The sequence below is a fragment of the Cottoperca gobio genome, chromosome 13 (assembly GCF_900634415.1).
Source record: "Cottoperca gobio chromosome 13, fCotGob3.1, whole genome shotgun sequence".
In the NCBI taxonomy this organism is placed as follows: domain Eukaryota; kingdom Metazoa; phylum Chordata; class Actinopteri; order Perciformes; family Bovichtidae; genus Cottoperca; species Cottoperca gobio.
In genome coordinates this window covers 412,755-437,590 of record NC_041367.1, presented here as the reverse complement: position 1 = coordinate 437,590, position 24,836 = coordinate 412,755, and the positions used below count along the sequence as shown (strand labels likewise).

General features: G+C 41.3%; 4 protein-coding genes across 4 annotated transcripts; 3 read left to right on the top strand and 1 right to left on the bottom strand.

Annotated features, from left to right (window-relative positions):
* Nucleotides 1-1,192: 1,192 nt before the first annotated feature.
* Nucleotides 1,193-2,122, bottom strand: LOC115018144 (olfactory receptor 2A14-like). The gene has a single exon (XM_029446985.1). The coding sequence runs from the start codon at nt 2,120-2,122 to the stop codon at nt 1,193-1,195; it is 930 nt and encodes a 309-aa protein (XP_029302845.1).
* Nucleotides 2,123-7,835: 5,713 nt separating this feature from the next.
* On the top strand, nt 7,836-8,685 carry LOC115017718 (olfactory receptor 52E4-like). The gene is given in 2 exon segments (XM_029446402.1): nt 7,836-8,332; nt 8,334-8,685. Coding segments are annotated over 2 exon segments (849 nt in total).
* A 10,314-nt stretch (nt 8,686-18,999) lies between these two features.
* LOC115018057 (olfactory receptor 11A1-like) lies at nt 19,000-19,929 on the top strand. Its single transcript, XM_029446862.1, has one exon. It carries the CDS (start codon nt 19,000-19,002, stop codon nt 19,927-19,929), a length of 930 nt encoding a protein of 309 aa, XP_029302722.1.
* A 2,595-nt stretch (nt 19,930-22,524) lies between these two features.
* LOC115017717 (olfactory receptor 10A3-like) lies at nt 22,525-23,457 on the top strand. The gene has a single exon (XM_029446401.1). The coding sequence runs from the start codon at nt 22,525-22,527 to the stop codon at nt 23,455-23,457; it is 933 nt and encodes a 310-aa protein (XP_029302261.1).
* Nucleotides 23,458-24,836: the final 1,379 nt, after the last annotated feature.

Genomic DNA, 24,836 nt, shown 5'->3' with positions numbered 1-24,836 from the left:
TATCCGGAATGGTGGTCCGTTATCAGCAGGGGGGTGAATGTCCGGCTGGCTGGCAAGTGACTGCTTACTAAACCAGCTGATGTCACCGTGTCCAGCCGACATCGGTCGAAGGGGTAAACACAACCAACAAAAATTCCCCCTGCAGGTAAAAAGGCCGGCATCCAATCACAAGGTGCTCTAAATTGGGTGAACAGTCTGAATAAATTATCTCCACATCTGAGCATCACTTCATCATGAAGCTGACACCTCCTCCCTTACTCTTCCCAGAGTTTATTGTCCGGTCCTGGCGATGAACTTAAAATCTGTGTGGAGCAATGGCGAAGTTCAGGATTGAAGCCAAGTCTCCGTTATAAACGTAACGTTACAGTTCTTAATATCCCGTTGAAAAGCCATCCTGCTTTGGAGTTCATACAGTTTATTATCCAGGGATTGGATTTTTGCCAGAAGAATACTCATTTCATACATTTTCTTTCGGCAATGAAACTACAATTTCTTAAGGTTTCAGCAACAAAACTACAACTTTTTAAAATTCAGGTAGAAAAACTACAACTTCTTTAAGTTTAGGCAACAAAACAACAACTTTTCTATGTCCAGGCAACGAAACCACAACTTCTTTAGGTTTCGGCAAAAAAACTACAACTTTTTTACAATCAGGCAACAAAACTACACCTTCTCAAAGTTTAGATAAGAAAACTACAACCTTTTTACGTTCAGGCAACAAAACTACACCTTCTCAAGGTTTAGGTAACAAAACTACAACTTCTTAAGGTTTCAGCAACAAAACTACAACTTTTTTACATTCAGGCAACAAAACTACACCTTCTCAAGGTTTAGGTAACAGAACTTCAACTTCTTAAGGTTTCAGCAACAAAGCTACACCTTCTCAATCTTTAGGTAACAAAACTACAACTTCTTAAGGTTTCAGCAACAAAAATAAACATTTCCATGTTCAGGCAACAAAAATACAACTTATTTAAGTTCAGGGAACAAAACTATAACTTCTTTAAGTTTAGGCAACAAAACAACACATTCTTTAGGTTTAGAAAACAAAACTACATGAAGTAAATTCGGCAGCAAATTAATTTCAAAGATTCAAACCTTTAAACCAAGCTTTATTTATTTGTAGTTATACATTTAGAATTTTTTTACACACATAACATACGGGTGCTATCATCAAAGCATCATTAGTACTTTACACTTTACCAAAGACAAGACTTTTACATATGATACGGATTTTTGTCAAATTCAATCCGTATATTAAAGGGTTGAAGAGCGGTTGGCAAGTGAGATAGTATAAAGATAAAACAATACGCAACATATTGGGGACACTGTTCATATTAAACCTGCTCTGTGATACTTCAAAGAAACAACCAAAAGAGAAGTTGAGCAGAGAAGCGAGGTGAGGTGTGCAGGTACTGACAGCTTTCTGTCTCGTCTGCTTACAACCAGAGAAACACACTTTAAGGATCCTCATGTAATAGTAAAAAATAAGTATTGCAAGACTAAAAAATACAGTGAACACATAAGTGAGTCCATAAACATTATTGGCTGTAGTCTCAAAACAGGCCAGTTTAACAACAGAGAAGTTATCACAGTACACTTTGTTAATGATGTTCCCACACAGCTGTAAAGAGATGCTCAGAGACATCATGACAACAACATTAAGAAGAGGGAATAACCATGTCAGAACAATAAGCACAGTAACCTTGTTAGACGTCATACGTGAGTTATATTGCAGAGGACAACAGATCGCAAGATATCTGTCATAAGACATGACGGCTAAGTTATAAAGCTGTACATTCGCATATGAATACAAACAGAAAATCTGCAGGAAACAAAAAGAAGTAGAAACAGTGTGAACGTCAGAGAGGATCTGAACCAGAAGGAATGGAAACAACCCTGTACTACCAAGCAGTTCATTTACAAACAGGCTGCACAGAAAAAGGTACATAGGTTCATGTAAGCTTCTGTTCACACAGATAACCACAAGCAGCAACACATTGGAGCAAATAATTAACACATATAAAGTCAGAGTAATCAGGAAATACAAGTATTTAAAAACCCCGGTGTCAAAGTAGGGACTTAGTGTGAAATATGAAACATATGTAGAGTTTGTCATCATCCTTGTTTTGGATCACAACACATGTTCAATCAGCTGAGGATGAACCAGTTGTAATAATTACTTCACTTCTTACATTAGATAGCACAAACCCTAACAACTATCTACTGCTCTGCTGTCTCAGACTGTGAGTCCGTCCTAACTGAGCTGAAACTCTGCTTCTGCTTCTTTTAGACTTCTCAAGTCAGGAGACGCCCACAGCAGCAGCCTGACTCAAAGGACCTCCTCGTTACTGATTCCTAACTTTAGAAACTGTTTCAGGCTGCTTACTGTTAGCCATTTAAGAAAATGTTTAATGAATATATAAACTGATACAGGAATGAACTCCTTGTGTCCCAGTCAGGGAACAATCAGAACCCAACCTTATTTTCAACACTGGCAGACCACAACATTTTTATTACATCAAGTTATTTTAATGCTTTATTTTCTGGTTTCCGTCCGTCCGTCACATTTTCGAGAGAGCGATTTCTCAGGAACGCCTGACGGGAATTTCAAACGTCCACTGGTTAGAATTTGCTGGTCAAAGGTCACTGTAACCCCATCTTTGACCAGTACATTCTATCAGTTCATCCTTCAGTCCTCGGGGATGTTTGTTTCAAATTTTAAGAAATAGCCTCAAGGCGTTCCTGAGATATCGCGTTCACGAGAATGGGACGGATGAACGGACGCACAGACAACCATAAAAACATAATGCCTCCGGTCTCGGCTGTTTCCAGGCGCCAAGTCATTTAAATACATGAGCTTCATGAGTTCACAGTGACCTTGACCTTTCACCTTTGACAACCAAAATGTCATCCTTGTGTTCAGGTTAGTCTGTTTTATTTAAATGAATTCCTTCCAGGTGTTCCTGAGATATTTGGCACAAATACAAACGTTTATGTGGCCTCATGGATGAACTGATTAATCCTTGTTGTTCAAAGGTCAAAGGTCACTGTGACCTCACGTCCGTACCATCTTTGTGAATGGGATGTCTCAAGAATGCCTGGACAGAATTTTTTCAGATTGGGGACAGTTGTCCACTTGGATTTAAGGACAAACTGATGAGAATTTCGGGGTCAAGGGTCAGGGGGGCCGGCAGAAGCTCAGTCCGTAGGGACTTGGCTTGGGAAACGGAGGGTTGGCGGGAGTGTGTTATTTGTACCTGGAGAGGTTCAGATTCGCCTCCTGGGCACAGTCGAGGTGTCCTTGAGCAAGGCACCAGACCCCCACACTGCTCCCGGGCGCTGTATATAACATTACTTTCCACTGCTCTTTATACTAGGATGGGAAAACGCAGAGTCTACATTTCACTGTGTGTGCTGTGCTTTGTACATGTGTTAGGATTAAAAGTTGATTCAATTCAAATCTTCAATTTCTATTTCCATTAATGCAATATCTCAAACACACCCGGAGGGATTTTTATTCACGTCAAATTTGAAGGTCTTTCTGCAATATCACATTCACGGGAATAGGATGGACGGAAAACATAATGTCTCCGGCCTTGACTGTCGCCAGGCGCGGAGACATTAAAAAACTTGATTCATGAGTTTCCAATGACCTTGACCCTTCACATTTGACGACCTAAATGTAATTATTTCATCCTTGAATCCAAGAGAAGGTTTTTGTTAAATATAAAGAAATTCCCTCCAGGAATTCCTGAGATTGTTGGCACAAATGTTCACTTGGACTTAAGGACAAACTGATGAGAATTTCGGGGTCGAGAGTCATTAACCCTATATCTTTTGATTTGGGACAAACGTCCCTTTGGACTCTAGGATTAACTGATTAGAATTTTATGGTCAAAGGTCACTGTGAATTTATGACCTAGCTAAAATGATTCATGCCTCTGCGCCGCCAACAGCCAGGGCTGGAGCTTTTACGTTTTCTGGTTGTCCATCCACGTTAATGTTTTCGGGACTTGAGCCAAGGTCCGTCATCAACATCTCAGGAATGCCTCATGGTAGACTGGATGGGCAAACTTCCAACACCTTTCCGGTATCTTTACAAGAGTTATCAGCTGGTCGAACAGGACATAATCCACAATGATCCTAATTAATTCGCAATGCTTAGCCTCCATGTGATATGGAAGAAACGTCTTATATAAGACAGCCCACCATGTCCAGAGCTTTCGGGCAAATCCTCTCAGGGTGAATCTCATAAAAAGCCTGGCGCCTTGCCAATGAAGTTTTCTTTACTTCCCTAGTGACTAGGCTCCCCACAAGTCAACTAGCCTCCAACGCAGTGTTTCTTAAGCTGGGATCGATCGAACCACAGGGGTTCGTTGAGTTACTCTCAGGGGTTCTGCAGGGGTCAAGACACACAGTATAGCCCAGTTCACACTAGCAATGTCGGACCGTTTTTGTCGGCCGTCAAAAATTTGTCTGCCGATAATTTGGCAACACACAATTCTTCCTTGCAGTGTTAGATTACAAATATTTAGTTGCTTAGTAAAAATGTGTTAGACAAAATAAATTAAGCCCACTCGTATTATTCGTGACGTCACGCTCCGCTTGGCCATCATTGGCTGCAGCTGATCACGCCACATTGCTTGGCTTTGATATCTGTGCTGCAGGGAACTTGGGCTCAGTAGTCGACTTGTGGCTGTTGTGATTGTGCGTCATTTGTGATTTTCTTTTAATCTTTCAATCCCTTCATACTAACTATGTCGAGCAAAAAACAAAAGAAAAAAATACATACAATATGGATTCACGTGTATAATCAAATCAAATTTATTTATATAGCCCAATATCACAAATTATACATTTGTCTCAGTGCGCTTTACAGACTGTACAGGATACGACACCTTCTGTCCTTAGACCCTCTGTCCTTAGACCCTCTGTCCTTAGATCCTCGCATCGCACAAGGAAAAACCTCCTAAAAGAAACCCCATAATTAAAGGGGGATAAAAAGTTGCTAGACATCCAAGTTTTTATGTCCTTAAGGCTTGATATTAGGTCTCGGCCTGTTCATTAGATGTTTTGTGTTGCGTTTGTACTTCCTGTTTTATTTTGTTAATTACCTGTTCTCTGTTGTTTCTACTTCCTACCCCCAGGTGTTCCCAATCTGTTCGTTAGTGTCCTCACCTGTGTCTCGTTCCCTCTCACTTCTTGGTGTGTATATAGAGTCTGTTTTGTTTGTCTCTCGTTGCCAGTTCGACTTCATACTTCGATGTCAAGAGTTCAAGCATTAGTCCCGTCTTCCTGTTTCCTGTTTCTCTGGCTTCCTCGACCTTGTTTCCGTGACTCGATTCTGCCCTTGCCTGATCCTTGCCTGCTGTGCTGTTACGCTGAGTATCTGCCCGTGTACCAAACCTGTTTCCATGACCCGACTCTGCTCCTGGATTACCCCTTGATACTTTGTATGTTCAACTGTCTATGCGTGTACCATAGCAACTGCAAAGTTTTCAGTAAAGACCAGTTTCATTCAACATTTATCTGCCTCTGTGTCGTGCAATTGAGTCCCACCTCCCTTCTGTCTTGGTCGTACCGTTACACTTGAAGTTTAGCCAACTGATTGGTTTTGTCTGGTTTTAATTGGTAGATATAATCGGGTTCCTTAAAATATTGCCCAAATGAAGCATATATAAGGTGAATGGAATCGGTCCAAGTACAGAACCCTGCGGAACTCCAAGACTGACTTTGGCTGTCATGGAGGATTTATCGTTAACAAGTACAAATTGAGATCGCTCAGATAAATAGGACTTGAACCAGCTTAGTGCGGTTCCTTTTATGCAAACACAATGTTCCAGTCTCTGTAGTAGAATGTCCTGATCAACAGTGTGGAAAGCAGCACTGAGGTCTAACAAGACAAGTCCTCTGTCTGATGCCAATAGGTCATTGGTCACTTTCACCAGTGCCGACTCTGTGCTATGATGAACTCTAAATCCAGATTGAAAAACCTCAAACTATCATTATGTAAAAATCACACAACTGTTTTGCGACTGCTTTCTCAAGGATCTTAGCGAGAAAGGGAAGGTTAGATATCGGCCTAAAACCTCTGGATTAAGACTAGGCTTTGTGGTACGTAGCCAGAAAATGGAGACTGGTTCATCATATTTAATAGCGAGATGTTAAGTTTTTACAATGTTTTTTTTCGAAGGTGCTACCACATCCACAATCGTGCAGCATATGTTTAAAAAATACTTTATTTAAATGTTAGAACCATGTCATTAGTGCTTCCACCTGTGTTTCGTTACCCTGCCCACTTATATAGTCTGTGTGTTTTGTTGCCAGTACGTCTTCGTACCTCCGTGTCGTAGTGTTCCAGTGTTTGTCCCATGTCTCCTGATCCTTTTTTTTTTTACCTTTATTTTACCAGGATATGTCTCATTGAGATTAAAAATCTCTTTTTCAAGAGCATCCTGGCCAAGATAGGAAGCAGCATAGTTACAGACAAAAAAACAATCACAACATTGATTAAAACATTTACAGACCCAGCGGTCTGCTTCAGTGTCTTTAAGAGTTGCTTTAAGTCTGTTACAGAGACCGGCTCTCTGAGCTTCAGCTCATTCTGCAGCTGGTTCCAGGCAGCCGGAGAAGCGAAACTAAACGTCCTGTTCCCAAGTTCTGTACGGACTTCTGGAACCGTTAGAAGAAACAAGTCCTCGGAGAGAAGCCAATACGGTCCACTACATTTCCTACTAATGTAGATCCTTAGGTATTGTGGAAGAGTACCCAGAATAGCTTTATAAATAAGGATGTGCAGTGTTTCAGTCTACGGGTGGTCAGGGAAGACCATCCAACACAAGCATATAAGGTGCAGTGGTGCGTCAGGGTTTGAGGTTATGAGTCTCAGTGCCCCGTGGTCGACGGTATCCAGAGAGCTGAGGCTCTGAGACGATGCATTAATATAAACAACATCTCCATCGTCCAGCACAGAGACGTTGCAGAGACTCATCTCTTTCTGGCCTCCAAAGAAAAACAGGACTTGTTTCTAAAGTAAAAACCTCATTGTATTCTTAATTTTTTCAAAAGTTCTAAAATATGAGGTTTAGAAGAGAGAATCGTCAATGATAATAAGATATTTATACCGAGACACAGATTCAATCTCAGAACATTGTGAAGTGGTGATAGGAGGGAGGTTCAAGTGTTTGGTTTTTGCTTTTGAGATCCTCATGAACTTCGTCTTTCCAGCATTTAAAACATTGTGATTAAGATCCATAAATCCATCCATGGTCTACCGCTTATCCGGGGTCAGGTCGCGGGGGCAGCAGCTCCAGTAAGGAACCCCAAACTTCCCTTCTCCGTGCCACATCCTCCAGCTCCAACTGGGGGATCACGAGACGTTCCCAGTGAGGAGATATAATCTCTCCACCGAGTCCTGGGTCTTCCCCGGGGTCTCCTCCCAGCTGGACGTGCCTGGAACACCTCCCTAGGGAGGCGCCCGAACCACCGCAACTGGCTCCTTTCAACGCAAAGGAGCAGCGGCTCTACTCAGTCTCTCACGGATGGCTGAGCTTCTCACCCTATCTCTAAGGGAGACGCCAAACTTACTCCGAACTGCGGTTTGGGGCATAGGCACAAACAACAGTCAGAGTTTTCCCCCCATAACCCGAAGGCGTAGGGAGGCGACCCTCCCGTCCACCAGAGTGAACTCCAACGTAGCGGCGCTCAGCCGGGGTCTCGTGAGTTATATTGGTTTAGTATAATTTGCTAATGTCAGGTTTCACTTTTGAAAGTCTTTGTCAAAATTTTACTTTTTGCTTTCGCAAGTAATTCATCCTCTGAACAGCGTTATGATGGCTTTTGAAGCTGAATTGAGGAAGAAGACAAACTCTACGCAGGTTTCATATTTCACACTAAGTGCCTACGTTGACACCGGGGTTTTTAAATACTTGTACTTCCTGATTGTTCTGACTTTTTATATTTGTATTATTGGTGCCAATGTATTGCTGCTTGTGGTTATCTGTGTGAACAGAAGCTTACATGAACCTATGTACCTTTTTCTGTGCAGCCTGTTTGTAAATGAACTGTTTGGTAGTACAGGGTTGTTTCCATTCCTTCTGGTTCAGATCCTCTCTGACGTTCACACTGTTTCTACTTCTTCTTGTTTCCTGCAGATTTTTTGTGTGTATACATATGTTTGTGTGGAATTTTTCAACTTAGCCGTCATGTCTTATGACAGATATCTTGCTATCTGTTGTCCTCTGCAATATAACTCACGTATGACTTCCAGCAAGGTTTCAATCCTCACTATATTCTCATGGTTGTACAGTGTACTTGCAACTGTTGTCATGACTTTATGGGATTGTTTACGTGTCAACTGTAATAGTTGCTCTTATAATACTAATCTTCTTCTCCTACATGAGGATCCTTAAAGTGTGTTTCTCTGGTTGTAAGCAGACGAGACAGAAAGCTGTCAGTACCTGCACACCTCACCTCGCTTCTCTGCTCAACTTCTCTTTTGGTGCTTTCTTTGAAATATTACAGAGCAGGTTTGATATGAACAGTGTCCCCAATATGTTGCGTATATTCTTATCGTTATACTTCCTAACATGCCCGCCGCTCTTTAACCCTTTAATATACGGCCTGAAAATGTCCAAACTCCGTAACATATGTAAAAGTCTTGCTTTTGGTCAAATAATGTAGAATGCTTTCTGTGTGTTCATTTGGAATAACAAGAGAAAACATAAAGGTGCCCTGGTGATAGTTAACGGTGTCCACATCAATGTGTCCTTAATGAATAATGAAATATGTAAATAAAGCTGATTTGTTGTTTACAGTGAATCTTTATCAGACGTGTTATAGTGAGTTCACTGCACCCCAAACACCTTTTCTATCGTACCTGACTTTAATACTGTATTAAACCTTCACATAGAACTTTGGCATCGACTTTGAACCGGATTATTAGAATCCGGTTCTCATAACATCAGAATCACAAATTCTTTATTCGTCTTTCAGCGAGGACATTTGCAGCGTTACAACAGCAAGTAGTAAAAACAATAATAAAGAAAGTGATGGTAGTATTTCAGTCAGTAATCCCTAAAAGCTAGAACCTTTATTCTACCGGGATTCATTTTGTTCCTGTTGTGTAAGCACAGTAAACTTCTGTGTTTTAATTATTTATTTTACTTTAACTTCACTTATTTACAGAAGATTAAACATTCAATAAAAGTCTTTGAGCTTACTCTAGAAAATAAACGTGTGTTAGAAGTCTTCCCTTATGCAGAAATCTTTGCTTGGATAACAAACCAACCGCATCTCCAATCACCTGTCAGGCCTCCTCACACCCGTTCAACACAGTGGCTGTGTACTTTATTTATCCCGGAGGGAAGTTTGATTTGTCTATTTTAGATTAAAGTACAATAAGATATTTATATAAACATCGAAGTCAAAGTAAAAATGTTCACATTGTACAACATATATAACCATAATAAATATGAAAGAATTAAAGAATATGTATGTTATAATACATAGTAGTGTGATATTAATAACGATATTAATGCTGAAACAAGATCATTGCTTGAATTGTACAGTGTAGTTTCGTGGACATTTTAATCAAGTCCTTAAACAAATGACCAGTGGAGTCTAAAATACTGAAATGACGATTCTTGAGAAGTTAACTTGTCTTTTAAGTATTTATTCTGTACAGAAGGATCATCAATCACACAGAGTGCAGCAGTCTGTGAGGAAGAACCAGGAAGAGAGAGTTCATGTATCTTAAAGACAGGAAGGAGAAGGGGGGGGGAGACAGAAGTTAATTTAACCAAGTATTAAACAATAAGAATTTAACATGGACATATGAAATGTTCCATTACAGTAATACAGTAATGATCCTCTTAATGGTCACATGCACACAGTGACATTCAGACTCTGAACCCATCGTAGTATTAGAAGCAGTGATGGCAAGTGAGTAGAGTATTTCACCGTTGAATAATTGCATATATATTACTTGTATTGTATTAGGATACTTTTAGCATGTTTAGCATGTAGCCTACTTGTTGCTATCATTGTGGCATGATCCATCTTCTTATAGTCTGGTATGACAACGTGTGTATGTATTGATCACACCTAATAACCAGTATTAAAAAAACACAAAAAAACGGCTAATGCCACAATGAGAGCAACAGGTACTGATTCAAAGTATGGTGAATAATGAATAATATGTCACCCTTCTGTTATCAATTTGTCAGACTGGCTATGGTGTTAGTGTTACACAATCGTTTATTTACGGCGCTATCTTGCACATGCAGAGGGAAGTGATGGTCTAGTGGTTCGGCTTCCAAATACAATGCCAGAATGTTGTGAGTTCAACACCAGAGCTGCACCGTTGACCTTCACCCTGAGCTGCTCCAGGTCTGTCCCTGTAGTGAGTCCTGAGGTTTGCTATTTTGCCACCAGCATGATTAAGTCCAGGACTTACAGATGGTTCACTATTGTGTCTGGCATGAATAAGTCCTGGACTACGCCAGCTCATTTCCTGAAAGCTTTTCAGATCGATTACTTGAAAAGTATAAATGCTGTCACGTTGAGTCCTGATGCAGTTTGAATAAAATGAAGTTATATAAAAGTATATAAGTGGTATTAACATGATTCAAATTGAAATGTGTTTCTGTCCATCACTATGAAACAGGTTTTTAGTATTTAGGTTTTAGAGTACAAGAGTACAAATGGTAAACTTCTCTCCCCTGTCAGGGGTCCCGGGCACCAAAAAGTTGAGAAACAAGTAAAGACAAAAGAAAGCATGGACTTATTTCAAGCATCACGGTGTCTAAAGTTCACCGTATGTTGGAAACGAGAATTAAACATGCAGGTTACACAACACATACAAACCGCTGGGACCCAGGTCTGTCTTCATGGAGCCCGAGAACTTTTATTCATTTGAAAAGATGATGTCCGTACGTCTTGATTTTCATCAAAGAGAGAAGGTGCCACCAGAAATACTTAACCAATATGAAACAAACAATATGATATATTAATAATAGATGAATCAAATTTCATTTTGGAACCAATACTCTGCAAGAATGTGCCATTTATCAAATGTAATTAATGTAAATTCAACATCATCCAGACTGCAATCTTTTCTACACATGCATATATATTATTACTGCGTCTTATATTTTATGTCTTATCTTTACTGTTTATTGTTTGTATTTACGGAGCCAAGAGCATTTCACACGATTGTGTTTGTTTACATTTCTGTGTATATATTTCTTTCGCATTTGTTTATTAATTTTGCAAATACTCTTTACTACAAATAAAAGATATTGCATTTGAAGTTTATACTTGTTGTATACTTTGCACTATTTTATGTCTGTTTTTTTTCATCTAAAATTGAAATAGGTCTGAAAATGCACATTACAGTAACATGAATCCAACTTATTATAAGCAAAGATAAATGGTCCTAAAACAATACATTTCCACAACATGGATGTTGGTCTAACTGTTACCAAAGAAACCTGCTGAGCGAGCTAACCTGTGCTCCTTCACTGCGGCTCCTTTCCATAGCGGAGAGATATTAGCTACGCATAATTATTATAGTATTGTATGCACCATAAACAGGTATGTTTATTCACGGCTCTTCATGCGCCGCACACGTTATTGTAGGTCCAGTTTAGAGACACTAAACGTCCACAAAGAGACACTAAGGGAAAGTCCTTTTTCTTTGTAGTTCTTGATGTTCAGCTGAAGGTTGAGTGATATTTTTATACTCGGAGATGAAAGATGTTCATGTGACGGTTCTTGTTGTGTTAAAAGATAATTCAGTTAAATCTGTTTCTCAGTCGACCCACCAATAAAGCGTAAAACTGTAAAGTGTGTATTTCTATTTATTCATTGTTGGAAAGTTCTGCTGCTGACATTTTGAAAAGATTATTTTTAAACATACAGAACAGACGGGTCATAAAGCTGCACAGGAAAATGTATTAAGATTATGATTCAAAATCAAGTTTTGTATAATTGTTTTTTCATAAAACTTCAACTTCACTTTCATTTCTGTCTTTTTAAATTGTCCACCTTTTTTAGTAAGATTTCAACTTTATAACTTTATTCTTTAAATCTTACATGTTTCTATGTATGTAATATTACACACGCACATACACACACACACACACACACACCGTCAGGTCAAAGGTCACTTCAGCCTGTCAACATGTTTGTCCCCGAGGCGTCTTCACGTTAGCCACACTTTCCACTAATTCCCTCCGAGCTGTGAACCAGTGAGACCAGTTTGTGTGGAGCACAGAGGGCTCATAATGACCTCCCCTCAGACACACTGATGATGTTAACAGCTCTTAAACAAAGTGTGCGACACTCTGTCATTTCCACTCATGTCCCAGTCCCACGGTTATTATTCTGAAACTAAAAAACAATGGTGTAACTAAATAAAAACGATATCTTTTAAGACGATATCGCCTGGCAAACAAACTACCAAAATCAAATAAAAATGAAGGTAAATTCATTTCAGTAAAGAAAAAAGGAGATGTAGCTCTGCTGCGATGCTTCACATCGGACACTGAAGTAGCTCCAAGACTGAAATAAACGTTACGGACGTTTATACCCAGTTACAACATGTATTCTGTATGTAGCTACACACTTCTGACATTATACCTATAACTAAAACTAAATATATAAACACTAAAACGACCAGACACACTCTGAAAACATCACAAAGTTAAAAATAATATAACAATGATAAAAATGTAAAACTATTATAACCCTGCTCAGGATTTATACTCGATGGCGTCAACAGAAGGTTTTGATCACAACACCGGCAGGTTCTGCTTTATTTTATTTCACAGAAACTCCATTTCATTCACTTTGTGGTACAGAGTTTGCATAACTTACTTTAAAGGTAATTTTGCAAGTCTTTCACGATGTGTTTATCGTGCAAGTTGAGGCTGCGATGACGATAAAAAACGATATATTAACAGCCCTACTTCCTTACTTTGCGCTTGCAATATAATATTTGTTTGAACCAGCAAAAAAGGTTTTAGCATTAGACTACATGTTTTAGTTAATTTACCTTGCTTAACATCACACGTCCTGCAAAGTGACTACTGCGCACATAGACCGAATAAAAAAGGTGGACGTAGTCACCTTGATGCACCGATCGGTTTGTGGACTACCGTTTTTAAGCCTCGAGTTTGGCAGTTTGCCCATGCTCTCTGGGTTATTAGCTGTAGCCATCTTGGTTTTTAGCTGTCTCCATCTTGATTTCAGGCCCTCGCCATCTTGGTTCTAGGCAGTCGCCATCTTGGTTTCAGACCCTCGCCATCTTGGTTCTTCTCATTTGGGTGAATAGGGAGATTTTATAGTCAATCCTGAGTGAGACCGGGAGCCAGTGTAGTGATTTGAGGATGGGTGTGATGTCTTCGTACTTTCACACTCTCATCAGGATCCTAGCAGTGCTGTTTTGGATGTATTGCAACAACGTTCAACACCCCTAGTGGCCATTACGAGTAACTGGTAATGCCGTTTGGACTAAGCAATGCTCCAGCTGTGTTTCAGGGTCTGGTGAACGACGTTCTCCGGGACATGCTGAATCGTTTTGTGTTTGTTTCCCTAGATGACATCCTCATCTTTTCTCCTGATGAGGAGTCCCATGTTTAGCAATGTCAGCCAGGTCCTGCAATGACTCCTCGTCAACCTGCTTTCCGTCAAAGCAAAGAAATGCGAGTTCCACGTCTCCATCCTGGGTTTCATCATCGCCGAGAACAACATTCAGATGGATTCATCCAAGGTCAGTGCTGTTACCCAGTGGCCGACTCCTACTAGTCGTAAGCTGGTTCAGCGTTTCCTGGGGTTTTCGAAATTCTACAGATGTTTCATCAGAAATTATAGCTATGTTACCGCACCTCTGCATGTCCTAACCTCTCCCTCAGTGAGATTCCTATGGGATTCCAAGGCAGAGAAAGCTTTCCAGGGGCTCTAGACCAGCTTTACCGCCGGACCCATTCTCACGCTTCCAGATCCTCAGCAGCAGTTTGTGGTGGAGGTTGATGCCCCAGATGTAGGACTCGGGGCCGTTCTCTCACAACGGTCCAAGAAGGACGACAAGCTTCATCCCTGTGCCTTCCTGTCTAAATTATCACCAGCAGAGAGGAATTACGACGTTGGCAACAGAGAACTACTGGCTATCAAGGTGGCATTGGAGGAGTGGCGGCACTGGTTGGAAGCAGCAGAACATCTGTTCCTAGTTTGGACCGACCACAAGAACCTGCAATACATTCAGTCTGCCAGACGACTCAACTCCAGGCAGGCCAGGTGGGCCTTGTTTTTCACAAGGTTTGACTTTGTTTTATCATATCGCCCAGGGTCGAAGAATTCCAAGGCCGATGCCCTGTCCCGCCTGTTGGACCCTGATCCCATCCCTAGGACTCCCTCATTTATTCTGTCGTCTACTTCCGTGGTGGGGTTACTTGGGGAATTGAGGAGGGGGTCAAACAGGCCAACGATAACATTCAGGTCCCAGAGGGCTGTCCTACTAACCGTCTGTTTGTTCCTGAGACTCTATATTCCCAAGTCATCCATTGGGCACACACCTCCCTCCTCTTCTGCCACCCTGGGGCACGTCGGACACTGTTCGTTATCCAACAACGGTTTTGGTGGCCATCTATGGAGTGGGCCGTCAAGGATTCTGTGGTTGCATGTCCAGTCTGTGCTCGTAATAAGACGTCCTGTCGTCCTCCTTCTGGTCTCCTGCGTCCTCTCTCTGTGCCACACCGTCCCTGGGCAGAGATTTAATTGGATTTAGTTACCGGGCTACCCACGTCTGAAAATGTGATGTTGTCCCGTGTTTTCCGGATCCATGGCTTTCCCAGGGACATGGTGTCGGATCGGGGTCCACAGTTCATCTCCTGGTTCTGGAAGGCCTTTTGCTCTCTCCTGAGCGCCAAGGTCAGCCTCTCATCGGGCTACTGCCCCTAGTCCAACGGTCAATCTGAGAGACTCAACCAGGATCTGGAGACGTGCATGCGTTACCTTATCTCACAGAGCCCAGCCACATGGAGCAAGCATCTGATATAATAATAATATTAAATTGAGTGGATATATCACTTTTGAAGACCCCAAAGCCGCTTTACAATAGTAGATGAGGGTTGGGATGAGAGAAGAAAAGAGAAAAAGAAAGAATAATACAGTTAATAGGGGGCTATCAAATGACAGTTGAGAAGAGGTGCGTCTTGAAGTGGGACTGAAATATAGTGAGGGACTGAGAGTCACGGATGTCTTGGGGGACGGAGTTCCAGAGCCTGGGTGCTGCCGTGGAGAAGTCTCCAAAGCTGCGCAGGTTGGATTTGGGGGTGGAGAGGAGACCAGGTGAGATGGATCTGAGGGACCACGGGGGTTGGTAGGGGAGATGAGGTCAGTAAAATTGGAGGGGGCTAGGTGGTGGTGGAGTTATTTGAGGACTGGGGTGATGTGGTGCCAAGATTTGGTGTGTGTGTGAAGAGTCGGGCGGCGGATTTTTGGACCAGTTGGAGTCTGTTGATGGAGCTTGCGGTGATGCCATATAGTTGGGAGTTAAAGTAGTCAAGGTGGGAGGAAATGAAGGCGTGAATCAGTCTTTCAGCTGCTGAGTGGTCGGGTTTTTGGGATATTGCGGAGGTGGTAAAAGGAAGTTTTGACAATATAGCGGATATGGGGCTCAAGGGAGAGGGTGGAGTCGAAGATCACACCAAGGTTGCGTGCCTGAGGGGTGGGGGAAACAGTAGTGCCATCAATGGTGAGTGTCAGGTTGGACTTTGCTGAGTATGGATTTGGAGCCGATGAGGAGGAGTTCGGTTTTGTTGCTGTTAAGTTTGAGGAAGTTATGTTGCATCCAGTTTTTTATGGCTGTGAGACATGATTCAATGTGGGAGAGGGGTGGGTTATGGGGGGATTTGGTGCTGAGGTAGATCTGTGTGTCGTTGGCATAGCAGTGGAAGTCCAGGATGAAGTGGCGCAGTATCTGACCGAGGGGGAGGTTGTAGATTGTGAAGAGGAGGGGGCAGAGTACTGAACCTTGGGTGACTCACGCTCTGGCAGAGGAGTGGTTGTGATGGGAAATTAAGTGGGATCTGTCGGACAGGTAGGACTGGAGCCACCTGAGTGCAGTACCGTCGATACCGATATCCTTGAGTCTGGAGAGCAGGAAGTTATGGCTCACGATATCGAAGGCTGAAATCAGGTCAAGAAGGATTAGGATGTTGAGGGAACCGGTATCAGCAGAGGTAAGGAGGTCGTTGAGGACTTTAAGTAGTGCTGTTTCTGTGCTGCAGAGGGGGCGGAAACCAGACTGGAGGGGTTCAAAAAGGTGATTGGCATGGAGGTGGGAATGGAGTTGATTTACAACAATGCGTTCCAATGTTTTTGAGAGGAAAGGTAGATTTGAGATTGGACGTAGTTGTTGAGGGAGGAGGGATCCAGACCAGGTTTTTTGAGGATTGTGGTGATCGCGGCAGTTTTGAAGGCAGAGTAATACCTGACCCTGCTTCTGTGACCTGTTACCGCCTGGCTCAAGGCTGGCGACAAAGAGGGAGGCCACACACAGTCATAACCATCAAAAAAGGTTTATTCAACTAACAAACACAAGCATGACAAAGCAACAAATGGGATGTTTAACCAGGTAGGTCATCAGTTGTGTTAGTAGTGTGTGGATGGGTGAAAATATGGTGTAATGTGTGTTGTAAGGTGCAACAAACCAAACAAAAGTAACAAATGTTGCAGCAGGCCAGCTGAGAGAGGCCAGCTGTGAGAGCGAGCGGCCCAGCTGTAAGAGAGAGCCCTCTGATTAGAAGTGGGCCATCCTTTATGGCATCTGCAGGCCCCGCCCAGATGGCAGGTACCAACGGACACTCCCTTCCAGCTTCAAAGACCTGATTCTCCTTTTGCCTATTCCCTGTCGGATTTGTTTGCCACACTGACTGTCTACCTGTGTACCAAACCTGTTTTTGCTTCAAGTAAAGACTTTTACCTACACTACGAGCTGCCTCTGGATTGTGCATTTGTGTCCTACTTCCCGTGTTCAGATTGTAGCGTTACACAAATGCTGCAGTTAGATCCAGGAGGGTGAGGAGAGATGGAGGTCCTGTGTCAGCTGTCATCAGCAGATCATTGGTAACCCAGGGCAGTTTCTGTACCGTAGCCAGGGCGGAAACCAGACTGCAATTTTTGAAAGAGGTTATTGAATTTAAGATGGTCTTGAATCTGACTGGCAACTACTTTTTCCAGCACCTTGGATAGAAATGGCATATTGGAGATGGGTCTTGGCAAGGACATCTGGGTCTAAGGTGGGTTTTTTGAAGAGTGGTTTGATGACTGCAGTTTTTAAAGGGGATGGAACATGACCAGACTGGATGGAGTGGTTTACCACTGTAGTGATGAGGGGACTTATGGCACAAATGTTAGATTTGACCAGGGCTGTGGGAAAGGGGTCGAGGGCACAGGTGGAGGGTTTCATCTTTTTGATGATGGCATCAACCTCTTGCTGCGAGATGTCAGTGAAGCAGCAAAGAGGCTGGGGCTGGGGGTTGACAGTCGGGACTGGCAGAGCAGCGGAGTTGGAGGGGAGAGAGCGGATGGTATCTTTTAAGTAATCTTTTTTGTAAGTTTTTTTATTAAATGCAATGAAATTATCACACTGCTCCTCTGTGGTGTCTTGGTGTAGGGGAGTTTGAGGTTTGAGGAGATGATTTATGGTGGAATAAGTTGCTTGGAGTTGAAATGTGACCGTGTGTCTCTGAGGGACTTTGCATAGGCCGTTTGGTGGTCTCGGTATGATTGTCTGGGAACAGTGAGTCCTGAAGCCTTGAGGTGCCGCTCGAGGACACGCCCTGCTGTCTTCATCTTCCTCAGCTCGCCGGTGTACCAGGGGGCTGAACGTGAGAAGGTGACTCTTCTGGTTTTGATAGGGCCGTGGAGATCCAAGAGACTGCTCAGAGATTATTGTAAAAGTCCGGTTGGGGACGTCACGGTGACTTTGTCTATATTTTAAACAGGCTGTAGTCAGAATAGGCGATTGTAATCCCAGAAGAAGAAAATAATTCTTACAATCTAATCATTCTGTTGGGACCCCTCTTCGGTTGTCTTCCACTATGATATACTACGCAGGACAAAACGCTCTTTTGTTGTGCCCGACGGCCATTACCATCCCCGATCTGACACTATACTGAATCCGGCATTGGTCCACCAGCGACCCTACTAGGAGAAATTGCCCCTGATGACACAACTTGAACATAATTCCAGACTCTGTTGCTGGTCCACCGTGCTGTGAGTGGATCAGGTCCTTCCTACATCCAGGACACAGTCAAACCAGACACCCCAGCTCGCTCACTTCGCTCTGCATCGGCCAATCAGCTCGCTGCTCCCTCATTGTGAGTGGGACCCAGATCATCAGTTAAGCATCAGTTAAATGAAAAGTGATATAATGATCCACCGTCTGAGGTGCAAACTCCACCGTGACAAGGGGGAAGTTCCTGAGGGCAATTGGTGCAGTGGCCTGACGCGTATGAAAAGAGTCTAACTTCCATAAACAAATTAAACCTTTTTTCACCTCATGGAAATAATGTATGCAAAGCTAATACGACAACTGATATTCAACAAAAACATAAACATCTTACACGTTTTCACATCAATCAATAATGAGCAGAAACCAGTGGGTCCTTGGAGAAAGAGTCAGGCTGCTGCTGTGGGCGTCCTCTGGTGTCAAAGTTTAAAAGAAGCAGAAGTTCCAGCTCAGTGAGGAGGGACTCGGCCCGACTGCAGCAGGTGAATGTTGTAAACTGTTTCGTGTCGCACCTTTAGTATTATATCAGACTATTGGGGAATGTTTCCACATGTTTCTCTTGATGAATCATTTATATTCTGTGTGTTGATTGAATATTGTTTGAAAAGCTTATAGACTATACACTCATAGAAATCTGACAACATGTCACAAAGTTAGTTCCTCTTGTAAAGTGTAAAGATTGTTATATAAAAAGGAGGATGATGACCAACTCTACATATGTTTCATATTTCACACTAAGTGCCTACTTTGACACCGGGGTTTTTAAATACTTGTATTTCCTGATTGTTCTGACTTTTTATATTTGTATTATTGGTGCCAATGTGTTGCTGCTTGTGGTTATCTGTGTGAACAGAAGCTTACATGAACCTATGTACCTTTTTCTGTGCAGCCTGTTTGTAAATGAACTGTTTGGTAGTACAGGGTTGTTTCCATTCCTTCTGGTTCAGATCCTCTCTGACGTTCACACTGTTTCTACTTCTTCTTGTTTCCTACAGATTTTTTGTGTGTATACATATGTTTGTGTGGAATTTTTCAACTTAGCCGTCATGTCTTATGACAGATATCTTGCTATCTGTTGTCCTCTGCAATATAACTCACGTATGACGTCTAACAAGGTTACTGTGCTTATTGCTCTCACATGGTTATTCCCTCTTCTTGCTATTGTTGTTCTGATTTCTTTGAGTGCGTCTTTACAGCTGTGTGGGAACATCATTAACAAAGTGTACTGTGGAAACTACTCTATTGTTAAACTGGCCTGTTCTGACACCGGGGTCAATAACATTTATGGACTATTTTACACTGTTGTCTCAATCATCATTCCTCTCCTTTTAATCCTTTACACTTACATTAAGATCCTTAAAGTGTGTTTCTCTGGTTGTAAGCAGACGAGACAGAAAGCTGTCAGTACCTGCACACCTCACCTCGCTTCTCTGCTCAACTTCTCTTTCGGTGGTTTTTTTCAGATATTACAGAGCAGGTTTGATATGAACAGTGTCCCCAATATGTTGCGTATTTTATTGTCTTTGTACTTTCTAACATGCCAGCCGCTCTTCACCCCAGTACTATACGGGCTGAAATTGTCCAAAATCCGCAGCATATGTAAACGTCTGTTGTGTGGTGACGTGTAGGTCATCCAACAGATGGCAATGCAAAGATGACTTCCCAGTATTAACACTAAAGACGTCTCTTTTTGTGGTTTTATTTAGCTTTGTTGTGTTCACATCTTCTTGATCTGGGAGACATGGTCTAGTGTGTGATGTTCTTCAGTCATACAATACAATAAGTGCATTCAACTTCCATGACAGCAAGAGCTCCATGCAAACAACTAAGAGCACACCACCAAAGCAAACAAGTTTCATACTGGACGTCATTGATTGTGCATGGGCAGTTTATGTGACCACTGACAAGGTACATGAAGCTAAATGAACCTTGTAGTTGTGAACATACAGAGCAGGTTTCACATGAACAGTGTTCCCAATACATTGAGAACATTTGTATCGTTGTATTTTCTAACATGCCGGCTGCTGTTCAGCCCTGTAATGTAACGTGTCCAAAACACACATAAAATCAGCTTTCAGCTTCTGAATGACCTCAGACAGAGGTGTTCAGTTTGAGAAGGAAGAGAAAACAGTAAATGTTTGCCTTTGGCTCACTGTTGTCAACAGTAATCATGTCTTCAGTTAACTCTTTGTATCACAAGGTAGGACCCCCCTCTTTTCTTTCTTGCTTTCTTCATTGTTTCCACCTTATCTCTGGTTTTGTTTGTCTGCTCTCCCTTCCAATGTCCTGCTGTTTTTATCTCTTGTATTTTGTACGGTGTCCTTGGGTGTCTTGAAAGGCGCCTACAAATAAAATGTATTATTATTATTATTATTATTTAGGCAGGTGAACGCTCATCGACTTTGGTTCTTGTGTCATTTTATTAGCTTTTAATCTTCTGTATGAGGCAAAGGTACATGACATGGCCCGAATCTGCTTCCAGACTCTGGTGCTGGTACCGTGCTGTGAATGGATCAGCCCCTTCCTACATCCAGGCCGTGGTCGAACCATACACCCCAACACGTTCACTTCACTCTGCATCGGCCAATCGGCTCGCTGCTCCCTCACTGAGTGGGATCCAGATTTCCCTCAAACAAAACCTGTTTGCTATCCTGCTCCAACATGGTGGAACGACCTCCCCATTGATGTCAGGACAGCAAACAGTCTTCACACCTTCTGCAGACTGAAAACTCTCCTGTTTCGACTGCACCTCGGCGAATGAAGAAACAAAACAAAAACAGTTTTTTGTGTCTTGCACTTATATTGGTTTGGCTTATTTGTAGCTAATAATTGAATTTGTATTCTATTGTTTCTGTATGTTGCACTTTTGTTTGGCATATTTGAAGCTATTGTACCTGCAAGATTCTTGCTGTTCGGAGTTTTATCCTTCATGATTGTTTGCACTTTTTGTCACTTTGGACAAAAAACGTCAGCTAAATGAACTATAATGTGATGTAATGTAATGACCTCAAATCATTCTTAGTCAACAATGTATTGGATTACATTTAAAGGAAAGTAAAATTGTCCATTGAGCATGAAATTATACAGTAAAGTTTAATTCACTAAACTTCTTATTAAGATTCTGTTGCTTCATTTGAATATTTACACATGGTTCGATTTTATATCTTGGCTTTATAAATGTTACTGAACACAAACAGAATAAGTTCAGAATTGGATGCTTTGCAACAGTCACGTCAGATCAAGTCAGTTTTATTAACTGAAACCCAAAATTACTAACTTACCTCAGGAGTCTTTTCAACCTGTGGGACATGCGAGCCCTGTATCCTCAGACGTAGAATAACACTGTGTAACAGGAAGAACGTGAGACGTGTCTGTCTGTGCTCTTTGGGACAGTTTGAAGCTTGAGCTGAGCCCTTCCTGAGGGTTTCATGGTCCAGAACCTCTATGAGGCCAACCCAAAGTCCCTCTCAGATTGAAGTTAGGTTTGGTAATAAATGTGGGATTCTTGTTATGAAGTGAACTGCCTCGGGCATCGGCCAAAACGTGACGTTACTTTACAATCATATTTCATATTTTAACCCTCCTGTTGTTCTGACCCCAAAATAAATCTTTTGCCGTTTTTTACTAATCAAATGGTCTGAAAATAATGGGGGTTGTTCGATACTGCTCTTATCGATTAAAATAAATTGGAAGTAATTTGATTGAATTATGGGTGTTTTATTGAATTTAATAACGTCTGTTGTCCTCTGGGGTCAGAGGAAAAAGTGGTGCAATGGGGTAAATTGTCACACAATAATGCTTTCCAACAGATAAAAAAATGTTTTTACTCTATTTTGTCTCTTTTCGCATTATGGCATATGACAGTGAAACAATCATCAACATCGAAGAAGGAAGCGTGGTGATAGGATCACAGGTCTTTCGGGTGTAGCGTAATGGACTAAGCCTCAAAGTTAAAAGAAGCAGAGCTTCAGCTCAGGAGGGACAGAGCAGCAGAATGCTCGTGAGCATTCAGACAATAAACTGTGTATTATATAGATTTAACATAGGGGAATGGTGAGTTTGGCTAATTTGTCTTATTTGTTTTCAGAATGAACAACAAATCTGCTTACTGCTACTGCATTGTTTAAACTACATCTTTACAAATCTCTAACCGAATTTCTCATAATAAGTACGGTCAGTTTATCCACTGCCTAATGTTTTGATGTTAATAAACAAAAACAAGGATGAAGACCAACTCTACATATGTTTCATATTTCACACTAAGTGCCTACGTTGACACCGGGGTTTTTAAATACTTGTACTTCCTGATTGTTCTGACTTTTTATGTGTTAATTATTTGCTCCAATGTGTTGCTGCTTGTGGTTATCTGTGTGAACAGAAGCTTACATGAACCTATGTACCTTTTTCTGTGCAGCCTGTTTGTAAATGAACTGTTTGGTAGTACAGGGTTGTTTCCATTCCTTCTGGTTCAGATCCTCTCTGACGGTCACACTGTTTCTACTTCTTCTTGTTTCCTGCAGATTTTCTGTGTGCATTGCTATGGCAGCATAGAATTCTTTACCATAGCCGTCATGTCTTATGACAGATATCTTGCTATCTGTTGTCCTCTGCAATATAGCTCACGTATGACGTCTAACAAGGTTTCAATCCTCACTATATTCTCATGGTTGTACAGTGTACTTGCAACTGTTGTCATGATGTCTCTGAGCATCTCTTTACAGCTATGTGGGAACATCATTAACAAAGTGTACTGTGATAACTTCTCTGTTGTTAAACTGGCCTGTTCTGACACTACAGTCAATAATGTTTATGGGATTGTTTACGTGTCAACTGTAATAGTTGCTCTTATAATACTAATCTTCTTCTCCTACATGAGGATCCTTAAAGTGTGTTTCTCTGGTTGTAAGCAGACGAGACAGAAAGCTGTCAGTACCTGCACACCTCACCTCGCTTCTCTGCTCAACTTCTCTTTTGGTGCTTTCTTTGAAATATTACAGAGCAGGTTTGATATGAACAGTGTCCCCAATATGTTGCGTATATTCTTATCGTTATACTTCCTAACATGCCCGCCGCTCTTTAACCCTTTAATATACGGCCTGAAAATGTCCAAACTCCGTAACATATGTAAAAGTCTTGCTTTTGGTCAAATAATGTAGAATGCTTTCTGTGTGTTCATTTGGAATAACAAGAGAAAACATAAAGGTGCCCTGGTGATAGTTAACGGTGTCCACATCAATGTGTCCTTAATGAATAATGAAATATGTAAATAAAGCTGATTTGTTGTTTACAGTGAATCTTTATCAGACGTGTTATAGTGAGTTCACTGCACCCCAAACACCTTTTCTATCGTACCTGACTTTAATACTGTATTAAACCTTCACATAGAACTTTGGCATCGACTTTGAACCGGATTATTAGAATCCGGTTCTCATAACATCAGAATCACAAATTCTTTATTCGTCTTTCAGCGAGGACATTTGCAGCGTTACAACAGCAAGTAGTAAAAACAATAATAAAGAAAGTGATGGTAGTACTTCAGTCAGTAATCCCTAAAAGCTAGAACCTTTATTCTACCGGGATTCATTTTGTTCCTGTTGTGTAAGCACAGTAAACTTCTGTGTTTTAATTATTTATTTTACTTTAACTTCACTTATTTACAGAAGATTAAACATTCAATAAAAGTCTTTGAGCTTACTCTAGAAAATAAACGTATTAGAAGTCTTCCCTTATGCAGAAATCTTTGCTTGGATAACAAACCAACCGCATCTCCAATCACCTGTCAGGCCTCCTCACACCCGTTCAACACAGTGGCTGTGTACTTTATTTATCCCGGAGGGAAGTTTGATTTGTCTATTTTAGATTAAAGTACAATAAGATATTTATATAAACATCGAAGTCAAAGTAAAAATGTTCACATTGTACAACATATATAACCATAATAAATATGAAAGAATTAAAGAATATGTATGTTATAATACATAGTAGTGTGATATTAATAACGATATTAATGCTGAAACAAGATCATTGCTTGAATTGTACAGTGTAGTGTCGTGGACATTTTAATCAAGTCCTTAAACAAATGACCAGTGGAGTCTAAAATACTGAAATGACGATTCTTGAGAAGTTAAGTTGTCTTTTAAGTATTTATTCTGTACAGAAGGATCATCAATCACACAGAGTGCAGCAGTCTGTGAGGAAAAACCAGGAAGAGAGAGTTCATGTATCTTAAAGACAGGAAGGAGAAGGGGGGGGGAGACAGAAGTTAATTTAACCAAGTATTAAACAATAAGAATTTAACATGGACATATGAAATGTTCCATTACAGTAATACAGTAATGATCCTCTTAATGGTCACATGCACACAGTGACATTCAGACTCTGAACCCATCGTAGTATTAGGAGCAGTGATGGCAAGTGAATAGAGTATTTCACCGTTGAATAATTGCATATGTATTACTTGTATTGTATTAGGATACTTTTAGCATGTTTAGCATGTAGCCTACTTGTTGCTATCATTGTGGCATGATCCATCTTC

Bases quoted from the DNA above. Each gene is read 5' to 3' on its own strand.
- LOC115018144 (XM_029446985.1), bottom strand. From the start codon at position 2,122: ATGATGACAAACTCTACATATGTTTCATATTTCACACTAAGTCCCTAC.
- LOC115018057 (XM_029446862.1), top strand. From the start codon at position 19,000: ATGATGACCAACTCTACATATGTTTCATATTTCACACTAAGTGCCTAC.
- LOC115017717 (XM_029446401.1), top strand. From the start codon at position 22,525: ATGAAGACCAACTCTACATATGTTTCATATTTCACACTAAGTGCCTAC.